We start from the raw sequence: 13,504 nt of genomic DNA on the forward strand, positions 1-13,504 counted from the left end.
GGAAGAGTTGAGGTGCACAGAGACATGAAGGGATTCAGGACTGGAATAACAGGGAGATGCAGGTGCCAAGCTCTGAGCAAGTGCCAGTATCAGAACAGCAGGATTAATCTAGCAGTGACAGGCTTCCTATACAATTTCCATCACTCCATAAGTCTTTATTGAAAAATAAAAAATATTTTAATAATTGTCAAATGTATCCTGTTGCAAATCATTAAATGATGGGTGGGGCGAAGAGGAGTTCACAAATGAATTATTCTAAATTTTTCTCCTTTTGCATCACCACTTAGGCGTGGGTGGAGTCTGCATGCCAGGCACAAGGAACTTCACTCTAGCCTGGTCAGCTTTCTTAATGGTGAAAACAAGATAAAATCAACGGACATTAATAAAAAACACCCTCAGTATTTATTGCAATCCGTTAGCAATCATTCTCTCAGGAGTGACCCTTTGCAGAATTATGTTTGTTCCTCTTGCCCCCAGTGTTTTCCAGCTCATGTCCAAAATAAAAAAAAGCTATGTACTCCCTGTATAATATGTTGGGGCTGCTGACTTTTTAGCGGACTGGACCCCAAATGGAGTCTGTTTGCTTACAGCATTCTGGGAATTGCAGAAACTCTCAGCCAGTGGGAAAACATTTCCTATAAAGCAGGTGTAGTGATGAGGGCTCTTTCTGGGCTAGAACCATGATCAGAGTGATTGTCCTTTGGAAATCAATATGTTATAATGCATGAACAAACAGGTGAGTCTCAGAACAACTAGAGATTAGTGGAGCTAGTGAATTACTCAATCTTCCAATCATACACTGATGACAGGAGGTGTAGTGGCAGAGCAAAGCAAACAGTGCTTCTGGTTTCTCGAGTCAAGGAGAAAATAGAAGAAATAAGTAGAGAATATCTTTTTCCTTTTCCTTTTTTCCATCAGGCTGTGTAGACCAAGTGGGGGGCTTCCATGCTGATGTGCTCTCTGTGGTTCCCCACAATGCACTTTGTACCCTTTTGGAGGCTTTCCATTCTGCCATCATGCTGGCTTCTGAGATCTATATCCAGGAGTGAAGTAGGCCAGAAGCTATTTATTTCTGTTCTTTCTCTATCTCTGCAAAGCTACTGGGAACAATTAACAGAGTAGGGGATGAGAAAGCAGAACTCTGTGGGTTGTTTATTGAATGAACTATTTTTCTTGGTGCTTAAACATCCTCCTGCCCCCTCTTAATCCAAACTTTGCGACAAGAAAAGCAGACCTCCCCAGTACCCTTGGACTGCGTGTCAGCCTGAAGGACGTGAGATAGAGAGGCGGTATCAAGCTGCTTTATGTTTGTGCAGTAAGTGTATGGTGTAGAAGTGCTTTGATCCAATTGTCAGCACAGCTGCTCCTTGGACTAGACCATACACTGAATGCAACAATACCGATTGCACATAACTGAAAAATACCTGCAAATCAAAGTGACGCAAATGCCCTTAAAATTGGTTTGAGGTACTAATAGTCCAGGAGCAAATGCCTTAGCCAGTAAAAAGGCCTTGAATACCCATCTTGAGACTGGCATTGTTTTCTGTGTTTTCTTGGAGGGCCCTTCTAAGTTAGCAAAAGTGAAAAACACTTCTGCAATCATGCTGGCTAAAGGCAGACAACACGTGCACCAGTATTAAGGCTGCTGTGGAGAGGTATGGTATGAACATAGGACAGGGAGCCATGAACTCCAGAGTTGTAGTTCCAGCTCTGCCACTGACTCCCTCTGCATGACTTTGAACAAGTTACTTAATATTTCTGAGCCTGTATTCCCCCATGTAAAATGAGGATAACACTTCCCCACCTCCATGAGATTCTGGGAAGGTAACTGATGTTTGTAAAGCTCTCTCTGGAGAGGGAAAGCCCCGCAGAAGTGTTAAAGATAAGGCAGCAAGTGTCAGCATCTGCAGCACAAGTGCAATGAGGAGTTAGTATTCTGCACTCAGGTGTTTGCACCCTGCTCAGAAAAGTCCCTTAATAGCTGTTTAGAACTCAGAATCTTGGGGGAGCTCTCTTGGCAGATTCACAAAAAGATGCATAATAATTTAAATGAAAGTTTTTTTTCCAAAGAGAGGATAAGCTGGTTTGTGGTGTGAGGTTACAGCGGCAACCATGGAGGAGAAGCTTAAAACATCCACTTCCCCTTTTTCTCCACCGCCCTTCTCGGGGAGGGATTCAGGAGAGAAGGGGGATCCAAGGCATTTGGCTTGTGGCTGGCAATCCTGATCCGGTTGCCATGGAGCCTGAGCACTGAAAATAATATTAAAACAAACATAAAATAGTGTCCATCAGAGGCACCCGGCAAATGGCAGGGTTTGCTGCCGTGGTGTTTGCTCGAGCTTTAATTTAACAAATGTGCCTTGCCCTGTGCTGAGGTTTGCCAAACATGGCTTCCCACAAACCACCAGAGGGAGCAAGTTTCACAGGGTATGAGGCTGTCAACTGAGAATGTTCCACACCTGCAGTGAGTGCCAGGCAACACCAGACCCCTGACAGCCAGATCAACCCAGCCTTGATGGGGCAAAGGGGGAAAGGTTCCTCACTAGAGCTCTGTACTGACCCAAGTGATTTTAACTGGCTACCCTTCTGGCTGCATACACAGGACAGAGGAAGATAATAGAGCAACACTACAAAACCTTCTTGCTGGGTTTACCTGGCCTCTGGTCTTGGTACAAGGATGAGTGGGTTTACCTGGCCCCACATCTAAACACAGCCTCGAAAAGGACAAAATGTCTTGAGTTGAAATGATTGCAGAGCCTGATCCTTTCTTGTGCGCCCTGATGGAATCAGGGATGGAGGGTAGCTGGCTTTCCATGCTGCTGCTGTAAGATGACAGACTGGCAGCCTAGTAGCTGGCTGATTTTCAGTGCTGTTAGTTGAGGGGAAAAGCCTCACAGTGGTAACGAGTTGTGGGTTAGTAGCTCAGATTGCTGCATGTCAGGAGAGAGAGGGGAGGTAGAGACAAGCAAAGCTGGAGATGCTTTCTAGACTGGACAAATTTCCCTTCCTGCTAGAGCTGTAGTTGTGTGGAACTATCTTGTACTCTTTATTTAAATATAATACACACACACACACACACACACACACACACACACACGTTTAAAGATGCTAGACTGATAGCCTTAGAGACTGTATTCCTCCATCTACAGATCATGTATATCCTGGGCAGCAGGATGGCAAGCTCCCCCCCTCTGCTGCCAACATGCCTCACCCTTGTTCCTCCAAGTGTGACCAAGGATTCTGGCCTCCATGCCCCCATTAGGTCCCTAGATTCACTACTGAAATTGTAACAAGGAAACTACTTAGTGCCAGTTGTGGTGGTTTATTATGAAGACATTTTGAGCTAAAGTTTCTAACTCATTTCGTTGTGGGCACCAAACGGCCTTCGCACAGGAACAACTCTTGGTTGCTAGCTGACTTAGACTGGCTTTGAGGGATGGAATGCTGTGTATGTCATGTAAGGGATTTGTTTGGTTCATCCAGTGAAATCTGTGCACTCCTGGAATGGCATACTGGGGGGACGTGGAGGATAAGCACCCAGCAGTTTGTTTAATTGGATAGCCTATGATAAGTGAGACAATTTCTACTTGCATTGTAAGTGTATGTGGATATGATATTGTGACAAATCAGACCCCCCACCCATGCCTTCCCCCGGCTTTTGCTGTGCAGCACTTATGACTGATTATCTCTTTACAGTGGCTGTGGGGATGAAACTTCGATCTCTGGCACCAAAATCACAGGCCCCCAGCATCATGAACTGTTAACAGTATAGGGTTCGTGACACACAGTTGATTCCATCCTGGAGGAGCAATGGTGTATTCATTAGCCAGCTCATACACGATGCTGTGTTTTTTTGCTTTCTTTCTAAAATGAACCTAAGTACATATTAAGAGGGTTTCAGTGCCCCTCTGAAGCATCAGTCACTGGCCACTACTGGAGACTAGATATCACTGGTCTGTGCTGCTTTGGTAAATGCTATGAGAGTGGGTCTGAGGGCATGGCTACACTTTCAGATGTAGAGCGCTTTGAGTTAAACCAACCTTTGTAGAGCGCAGTAAGGAAAGTGCTGTAGTCTGTCCACACTGACAGCTGCCAGCACACTGGCGTGGCCACATTAGCAGCTCTTGCAACAGCCACAGAGAGCAGTGCATTGTGGTAGCTATCCCAGCATCCAAGTGGCTGCAACGTGCTTTTCCAATGTGGAGGCTGGGGTGGAGTGTGACAGGGAGTGTGTTGTGTGTACTTGGGGAGGGGGAGAGAGTGGGTTTTTGGGGGGCAGAGAGCATGTCAGCATGCTGTCTTGTAAGTTCAGACAGCAGGAAACCTCTTTCGCCCCGCCCCGCCTCTCTCTCACACACACAGCATTCCACAGTAATGATTGCTTTGTCTCAGAGCAGATAAGCATGCCGGCTGTCAGAAACGGAGCTTTCAAAGGGCATGTCCAAAACAATGACAAGAGTGGCCATTTAACTTAAGGGGATTATGGGGTGTTTCCGGAGGCTGATCAGAGCGCAGTAATGCAACACCTTGTTCACACTGGTGCTGCAGCGCTCCAGCAGGGACGCAGCAAACATTATTCTACTCACCGAGGTGAAATACCAGAGCGCTCTGTGGAGTCAGAGCGCTCTACATGCCTTGCCAGTGTGGACGGATAGTGAGCTAGTGTGCCCAGGGCTCCTTTAATGCACTGTAACTTGCAGGTGTAGCCACGCCCTGGATCTCTGTGCCAAGAAGTGAAGCAGTCATGGCTGAGAGAGGCTTCCATGTATCCAATCAGCCATGTGCTGAGAGTACTTCAGTCTCCAAACACTGCCAGTCCCATAACCTTTATGAACACAACATGCAGTATTCTCTTAGGAGGGCAAAAATTAATTAGTCACTCCATCCAGTGCATGTTGATCTTAGATGTAATTGTATCAAGCCTCCATTGGGAGCAGCCTGAGCTGATTGATAGTGCTATCCAACTGCAGCCTTTGTTCATAGAAACTTTCCTTGATGCAAGGTGCATGGCAGGAAGCAGGTGGGCAGCTCTGTTCTGCACCCTGCCAGCTTTGGGGTCCAATGTTTATTAGAGAGGGAGTTTCATCAAGTTCTATTTCTCTCCTTCGCCTCCTTCTCCCTCCCCCACCCCTCAAATGAGATGGATTCTGTGATGTTCTAGCATTAGAAATGCTTGTTAGCCTTCAGGTTGAGACATCCCTAGAGGTGTGTAGATAGTTTGGGGTTGGCCGGATTTGATTTTAATCAGTAAGTGCTGGCTAATTGTCTTTCTCTCAGCAACTAAAAACAAATGAAAATAACTGATCGATATCACAATCTGAAGGGAGAAAAAGTGCTTTTTAAAAAGTTTTAAAATATAATTGAAGGGTGAGTTGCTGCATTAGTGGCTCTATTAAAGAGTGCAGCATTCCTTGATGCTTAACTAAAATGTTACAGAATGAATATAATGAATTCTTTTACTGTGAAATGTATTGCTTCTTTGCTTATTGTGTTTTGCAGTTTTTAAAATGTACTGCTTAATGTAAAACTTTAACTTTCTAATGATCAGAAGAATTACTTGGGAAATTAGAGCTGGTCAAGTAATATTAGGTTACTGCTGGAGTGACATCACAAGCTGCCGATGAACGTTATCCGGCACAGTGATAATATTCCTGTAAGGACCCCCCGTTCTGGGCCAGTGCTTGCAGGAAAAGCAGCTTCTCCCATAGGGAAGACCACCAGGCAGACAGGGGGATAGAGCTCAAATCCAGCCAGAATCTCTGGGCTGCTGTGTGAGACCCCCATCATCCCTGAGTCACTCAACCTGCTTTCTGTAGCTGGCTTTAGCAAGATTCTTGAAACATGTCTAGGTTCTGTTTGCCCTGCAAAATGGAACCATGCTTTAACCCAGTAGGGGAGACAACCACCATCATAACTGGTTCCCTCATCACGCTTTTCACTGTAGTTTAGACAGACTGTCAATTTGTTGAATGTGTGGCTTGGTAGGATGATGCTGTTGCTGATACAGGGAAGCCAACTGTCCACTATATGAAATGGCATCAGACACCAGGAGCCTGGATTATAAATCACTGAAAGTACCCTGGGTATGCAAGTGGTTGGCAATACTAGCATTTGCTTCTAGGGAAGAATGACCACTCATCCTTAAGGTTTTGACTCTGACTTAAAAGTAGAAACGTTTGCTGGCATCACACAAGTACCTTGGAAAGTAGCCTTCGCTTGGCATCAGCTCTGCTGTCATCCACAGGAAGAGGAGGAGATAGGAGCTCATTACAGGGCAGCTGTTTTCTTTGAACTTACAGAAATGAGAGAAGTGGGAGTAAAGACAGGGAGACCATGGCATGCGCTGCAGCCACCATGATATTCTAAAAAGGGTTTGAACAGGCCCACAGATTTTCTGTCTTCTCTTATCATTAACATGACATGGAGTGTAAGTAGAGAACAGAGTTCAAAGAAGCTAAAAGATTCCTCTGGGGACAAAGCACACGAGGTTGATCTGGGCTTTAGGAAGGTTTGTGTCACTCAGATTAAAAGCAAAAGTCCCTCAAACTTTGGTGGGGTTCAGAGTGATCTGTGGGACCCTCTATTTCTTCATCCTCTATCCTTCTCGTGTCAGACCCTCTGGAAGGAGGATAGGGTGCTGTTCCCTTCTAAGCTGGTCTGTACTTGTCCAAGTGTCAGGAGTGTATGTATGTATAGATGGATAGGAAGTGTTCAGCTTCGTAGGGGCTGAGCAAAGTGCTTCAAGCCCTGCTGGGCCTAGGAAGTGAACACAGCACTAGATTGTCAGCCCTGCCATGGAGTGTTGTACTGTTACCCATAGCTGATCTGGAACTTGCCTAGTTCTCACCTGTCCATGGACCATCGTGGGAGGATCATCACTCTTGCTGTTGATTGCTGGAGCAGAGCTTTCCAAAGCCAGTGTCAGAGCATTCATTCTCAGTGGAGAGCTCTCACCTGTGGAACTTGCTCTTTCTGGTCTACCAGAGCTCAAAGTTGTTGGCCTTCAGGGCAGATTGTAAACTGCCTTGTTTAATCAGGGAAGGGTCAGGGCCCAGGCCCATCAAAAGGCAGGAATAGACATTTTATTGCCATACTGGTCTCTGTGTGTGTCAGTTTGGCACCTACAGCAAGAGGCCAAGATGCCGCCATGATAGGCACTGTATAAATATTCGATGGAAAAAATAATTTGTCTCCAGTGTGATTTACGTTGGGAACGTTGACTCTTGAATCTGAGGCTAGAAACCTGCTGTTTCTCACCAAAGTCCTTATATCCCCATTGTTAAATCCTTCTTTGGACAAGTTTTTTCTTGTGCCCCTCACCAGAGCTTGTGCCTCATGTTTGATCCTGGGGCTGCTTTCACTTGTCCCAAGGTCAGCCTTCCCATTTGTGGGACTCAGGATCCCAGAAAGATGGCAAATCAGGCGACAAGTTACTTCCCCTCTTACCTGTTATCAGAGGAGTCTGGCAAAAAGGTGTTTCCTTTTGTTCCAGCTCCACTATCAGAGGAGGTGATGGGGTCAGCCAGGCAGAGATTGTAGGGGATGGTGACCCCCTAACAAGCAGCCTTAGTTTGGGTCAGCCCTAAGGACAAACAGGGAGGTTTTAACATGCTTTAGCTTGGTTTGGGGTTTGTTGCTGCTAACTCCCAGAAGCTGTGTGGTGCAGGGGCTGACAAGGTGTTAGGTGAGATAGGGATATCTCAGTGGTTTGAGCCTTGGCCTGCTAAACCCAGGGTTGTGAATTCAATCCTTGAGGGGGCTGCTTAGGGATCTGGGGCAAAAAATCAGTACTTGGTCCTGCTAGTGAAGGCAGGGGGCTGGACTCGATGACCTTTCGGGGTCCCTTCCAGTTCTATGAGATAGGTATATCTCCATATATTAACCTGGAAGAAATCCTTCTTGGCTTGAGCGGAAACCCAGGTCTGTTGTTGTTTCACAACATGTAGGGGTGATGATCCAGAAAGCAGTCTTGGAGCAAGTGAACTGCTGGGACTGGGTTCATTCCTCCTCTTCAAACCAACTTTGATGTTGCTAGAGTCTGAGAGGATACCTTAATGGCAGTGTGAAGATCTCTGCTGCTGAGAGCTACCCTGTGTAGTTCCAGGATCTTCATTCAAAGCTCATCAGGAAGCAAATGGAGCTTTGGGATTTTTAACTTCTCCCTCCTGAGGTGTTACAGACCTGTAAATTGGGGTGGGATCATGTTGATTTTGGGTGGAACAGGGTGGAAACAGTTGAGGGGCCAGTTGCACATTTTGAAATGTTCTTCCTCTGCCATTTGGCTGGTCCAGTGACCTGTTCTATTATCCCTATTTCCCCCCACATCTTGCTTTGTTTTGCAGCCAGGAATACCTGATAATCTTCTGAAAGATGCTGTTTCTCCTGACTGGGTGTGAGCTGTATCTCATCCCTTCCCATGTTACTCATGCATCTCAGAAAGAAACAGTCCAGTGTCAGCAGTTGAATAACTAACCAGCCAGCTCTTCCCTTTGTCTTCTTCTTTCCCTCTTTCCCAGGAACTATTGGTTAATTATGGATAAACCCCGGCAGCCACCAAAGAGCAGAGAACAGAGACCACAGAGGCCATTGGAAGCCCAGCATCCTTCTGGATTTATGCTGACCAAAATCGGTGCCTTCTGTCTGTAGCAGTCCAAGAAAACGACATGATTCCTCTTCTAAACGCCTGCATGTATCTGTCTCACTGGATGTTTTTGGAGTTGGGGTAGGGGGAGGCCTTGAGCGGCAGCACAGTTCTGCCAAATGTGCTTCACCCTTTATATTCGTTCATTGTGAAAAGAAGCCTGTCAATCGTAAGTGCCCACAGCACCGCAAGTAGCTTAGAGGCCCATGTGACCCAATACCCAGTTAACTCCGTACTAGTTTTGGTTTCACTTATGCAACCTGTGTTTCCAGTGCTGTTGCCTTTGTCCTTGTGCTCCAGAGAAAGGCATCTGAAGTATTGGGGGAAGCAACCCTGACCTGATTGTTAGGATTAACTGTTCCTAGCATGCTCTTGTTGTTAACACCAGCAGACACATTCCTTCCCTTCCAAGGCTCCCCCTAAGAACAATAAACTGTCTAATGGTCACTGTGTGTGTGAGATGTTTTCACCCCTGTGAGTTTGAGAATTGCTCCTTACTCTCCCTCCGCCCCTTGCCAGCAGTGAAAATCTGTCAATTCCCAATAAGCATCAGGAATAGGGATAGGAATGGTTCCATTCACAGTTTGTAAATTAAAAATCTCATTTGTTTCAGGCCAGGGGTCGAATGACTTTGGCTTTTCTGAAAGTACTTGGAAGGGGACAAAGCCTTGGCCGGAAGGGGATAAAAGCCTTGGCCAAAAGGGAACTAGCTGTGGTGAATCATGCTGCAAAAAACTTCTTACCTAATAAAGAGTCCTCACTGCACCAATCTCTTGTGCATACTCTCTCTCCTGCTTGCTGTAACCTCTCTCCTCTCTCTCTCACCCTCCAGCCCTCACTCCATTGTGTTCCCTCTTTGTGGAACAAGGGGCAGTGGGGAACAGCATGTCTAGCATTGCATCACTGTCCATATTGCGAGGCAGTCAGTCTATTTGGAATGTATTTCTTTGGGTGTCTCCTAGCATCGTCACTGCCTAGCTCTGGTCTGTGACTGAGCACTCTGTACTTATGTGTATAGCACATGTAGAGATCGTTCTCCTATCTTTGACATGCAGCCACCTGTAGGTTGGGACATGGTTCTTGTTTTCACATGCCAAGAACACTATGTAGTACTTTGGCACAGGAAATGAAGAATAACTTCTCCAGTTGAAACCACAGGGGCAATTGTAGCCAGAATGAAATGAGCAGGGCTGGAATTTAGCCAAGATATCCAGCCAGCACCAAAGCCATTGAAGGATGGACTATGTCTTCAAGAACCGCATGAGATCAGGACCTCAGTTTAATGTCTTCGCCAAAACGTCGCACCTCCAGCATTACAGTGCTCCTCACAACTGTGTTTGGTTCAGTAGTAGAGTGCCACCTACTGAGTCATTATCGAACTTTGCCGCTCATCATGGGTGCACTTAAACTGGAAATGTACCCATATGTCAGCTCAGTTTTCTAGCCTTTTATACTTGCTGTTAATCAAGCAGGACAGAGCTGCAAAGCCTTGTTCACTATAAAAGGCACTATGTTCACTCACTCATTGCCCTTCCTTTGTTAAAGTCACAGCTCTCCCTTTGAGTCCAAATTTGCTGCAATGTGCATGTCCACTGGCCCTAGCGGAGGAGGGAAAGGTTCACGAACCAGAGCAAGGCACTTTGTGCCCTCAGATCTGTTGCTGGCAGAGCGGAGAGAGCTTTCTGTGCTGCTGCCAGGCCAGCAAGGTATGGCTCCTTCTCTGCCTACAGCATGTACAATCTGTGGAGCGGAGCACTAAAGCCACTACCTGCAGGAATTTAGAGGGGTAAGGTTCATCTCCAGGTGACTACTACTACTTAATTACTGTTGGCTTAGAGGGGTGATTGTCCCCGTTAGCTTGCCGCCTTGTCCCGCCTCTCTCCCAGGTTTGTTTGGCACATGTGGTCTGCATGACCTGCATTTCACCCGCCCCAGTTTGCGGGGTGAGGGTGGAGGTGGTGATGGATTATGATGTCAGGGCTGCATATCTCTCCGTGCAAGACAATTTTCTCCCTAAGGCAACTGTAATACATTTCCATGTTCTTTCATAATTAGCTTTATTTACCAAATTGGCAATTCCTCTGTTGAGAAATAACTGATTACAGCATTCAGGGAGTTGCTGTCATCTCAAGATATGCAGGTGTCTGTGAAACATAAACAGATGTGATCGCTCACAAAATGAAGCCAATAGATAGTGGGGCAGGGGGAGATCCAGTCATAAAAGGCAAATGCAACATCTCTGGCCTCATTCAGGTTAATGCTGGCCAGGTGCACTCCCACTGTTGTGCAGCCCCAGTGATGACAGAGTATCAGTCTGAGGCCATCTGACAGTTCATTATGAAGTGCTTGATTAGTTTAACTGCCTTTATTCCCTCTGCCCTTCAATCACCGCCCCAGTCCACTGGGGGGCCATCTCACCAGAAATCACCAGTAGATGAGCTGATGGTGGAGTGAGGCTGGTCATGACAGAAACCAACTCATTTTGTAGCCTCTGTACTCACTGTGATATGACTGTCATATTCCTTACATATTGGTGCTTTAAGTCCTGATTCAGAAGAATTCAGTGAGAGCAGGATACATATGAAGACTGAAATAAACCCATCTGACATGCATTGTGTGCAGCCCAGTGATGGGGCTAGAAAGCCAGCTGTATAGGAGGTAGTGAGGCTGAGGCTGGGATATTGGCTTGATCTTCTCCTGGGAGCAGGGCTATGAAATGAGTTTTGGTAGGTCTCAGGATGTCTCCTTGCAGGATGGAATTCTGGTTCCACCTGCTTTCCAGAAAATCCAGCACACTTGTTACCCCCTCATTGCTGAATGATGCCATTGAAAGGTGCTAGCTGTCACATTCCCCCTCATCTTCCTCTGAGTCATCTGGGCTTGGGAGAAAACTGATCTGTTTGGAAAACTCACGCTGGTACCCCAATGATATCCTGGCCCTAGAGCCCTGGATACCTTTGAGCATTGTGAAAACTCTTCTCTCTACACATGCCACACCATCTCTAATGAGTGTTCTCTGGCTTGTTTTCTTCCTTTTCCCTTGGCCTGTGTTCCTAAGGGCCTTACAAAGACAGGAGACACCCTGTACCATGCCTTAACCAGCTCCTGCGGGTTATCTCCCCATTTGAATCCTTGACTGTCTGTTCGTGAAATCTTTGTTGCTTGCTGCAGAGCTTGAGTTTGATTTTCATGGAGGATTGTGATGGCAGGTGTCAGTTAAACTCTTAAGTGGAAAAGTTTGTTATGATTACAGTGGCGGATAGTTGTCCTCACCACACAACCTGTCACAGTTGGCACTAATTGGCAACCTAGCAGTCTCCACCAGAATAAACAAGGACTGAGCAGGCCATAGAAACTGAACCGCGCTCTCACCCTTAGAAGAAGGTCCCTTCAAGGCAAAGTTGAAGGATTATGAGAGCAGCTTGCTCTGCTGCAGTCTGTGCTGCACGTTTAGTGGATATGTAGGACTTTCAGTGTCCAGGACTGTTGCTCCAGCCTCTTCCACCTGCACAAAGTACACACACAGCCAGATTTTCAGACAGTTCCGCTGAGCATCTGCATAACTACTTTGCCTGTGCAGTTAATGTAGTTGTGTGTGCAAATAGGTAATTGTGTGCACAAATGCAACTAGTCATTAGCATGTGGGGTGCACAGTTGTGGTAACGGCATGTGAAAATTAGGTTTGCAGAATGCCCAGTTACAAGCACAAACTGTCTGAAACTGGCTGGATGAGTGGGAATTAAATAAACTTGTTTTCATGCAAAAGGCCCTAGCATGATGGGAAGGGAAAGGAACAGCAACAACAAAAGAGAGAAAAATTGTTCAAAATTTTCCAAGAGGACTCAGTAGCTCTTTAAATGCAACATTCAACAAGCACTCAGAAGCTCTAATATACAAGGGCATCTCAGGCTCTCTAAACACTGAATTTGTGATCTTGCATAAAACTACAAACCATCGCCTCCTGTGGTTAATACTTCATGCTTGACTTTACAAGATGCTTTATCTAATATCCTCTCTGCATTCGTGCTTTTACCAACTCTGCCTTGTCCACGATGAGAGAGGCTGAGCAGGAAAGCAATTGCCAAATATGTCTGTCATCTTTGTAGGATGGTTTTGTGCAGCTGTTGGGGGAGAAGAGTTAGTCTCACTTCCTATTTTATAGTCTGCTGAATCCTGTGATCTCATGCTGTGTGCTCCTTTTCCAGGCAGAATTTTCCATTTGTTTTTAAGGTTATTATTTATTTTATTGCCAAACTAGTTAAAAGTTCTTTTCTGTAGCTTGCTAGCTAAACAGGGCCTGATCTCTGGAAGTGCTGAGCTTCCATTGCAGACACTCTGTGCCTTTCCCGATCAGGTCCTTAACTTTGCATGGTGGCCTGTTGTAATGACTGTCACAGTCTGTATGGAAGTGGAAGAAGTATCGGTTCTACGTCCCCTGGCTTTCCCTCCTCCTCCTCCCTTCCCCTCAATTGCTGTAGTGGAAAGGTACCTATTTAAAATATAGTCTACAATTGCAGTGGCCTGTTGTGTGTACACAAAGACTAACACAAATTAACCATTACAACTTGTACTGCATTAGAATACCTATTGACTATTAGCCAAGATGGTCAGGGATGTAACCCATGCTCTGAGTGTCCCTAGCCTCTGGCCAGGTCTACACGAAGCGCGAAAATCGATTTTAGATACGCAATTTCAGCTACGAGAATAGCGTAGCTGAAATCGATTATCTAAAATCGATGTACTCACCCGTCTTCACCGCGCGGATCGATGTGCGCGGCTCGCCATGTCGATTCCGGAACTCCGTTGGTTTTGGTGGAGTTCCGGAATCGATGTAAGCGCGCTCAGGGATCGATATATCGCGTC

General features: G+C 46.1%; 1 protein-coding gene across 5 annotated transcripts in view; it reads left to right on the forward strand.

Annotated features, from left to right (window-relative positions):
- The window catches only part of CHCHD6 (coiled-coil-helix-coiled-coil-helix domain containing 6), a 191,841-nt gene extending 182,753 nt beyond the window's left edge, over positions 1-9,088 (forward strand). For 3 of the 5 annotated variants that reach the window (XM_075073081.1, XM_075073083.1, XM_075073082.1), the window contains one exon: positions 8,517-8,630. In XM_075073081.1, the coding sequence (XP_074929182.1) occupies positions 8,517-8,540 (24 nt within the window). In that variant the 3' untranslated portion in view covers positions 8,541-8,630. Of the gene's footprint in view, positions 1-8,516 lie in introns of all 5 variants that reach the window. The other 2 variants (XM_075073085.1, XM_075073084.1) reach the window with 1 other exon arrangement.
- Positions 9,089-13,504: the final 4,416 nt, after the last annotated feature.

The sequence above is a fragment of the Chelonoidis abingdonii genome, chromosome 17, assembly GCF_003597395.2.
Source record: "Chelonoidis abingdonii isolate Lonesome George chromosome 17, CheloAbing_2.0, whole genome shotgun sequence".
Lineage (NCBI taxonomy): Eukaryota > Metazoa > Chordata > Testudines > Testudinidae > Chelonoidis > Chelonoidis abingdonii.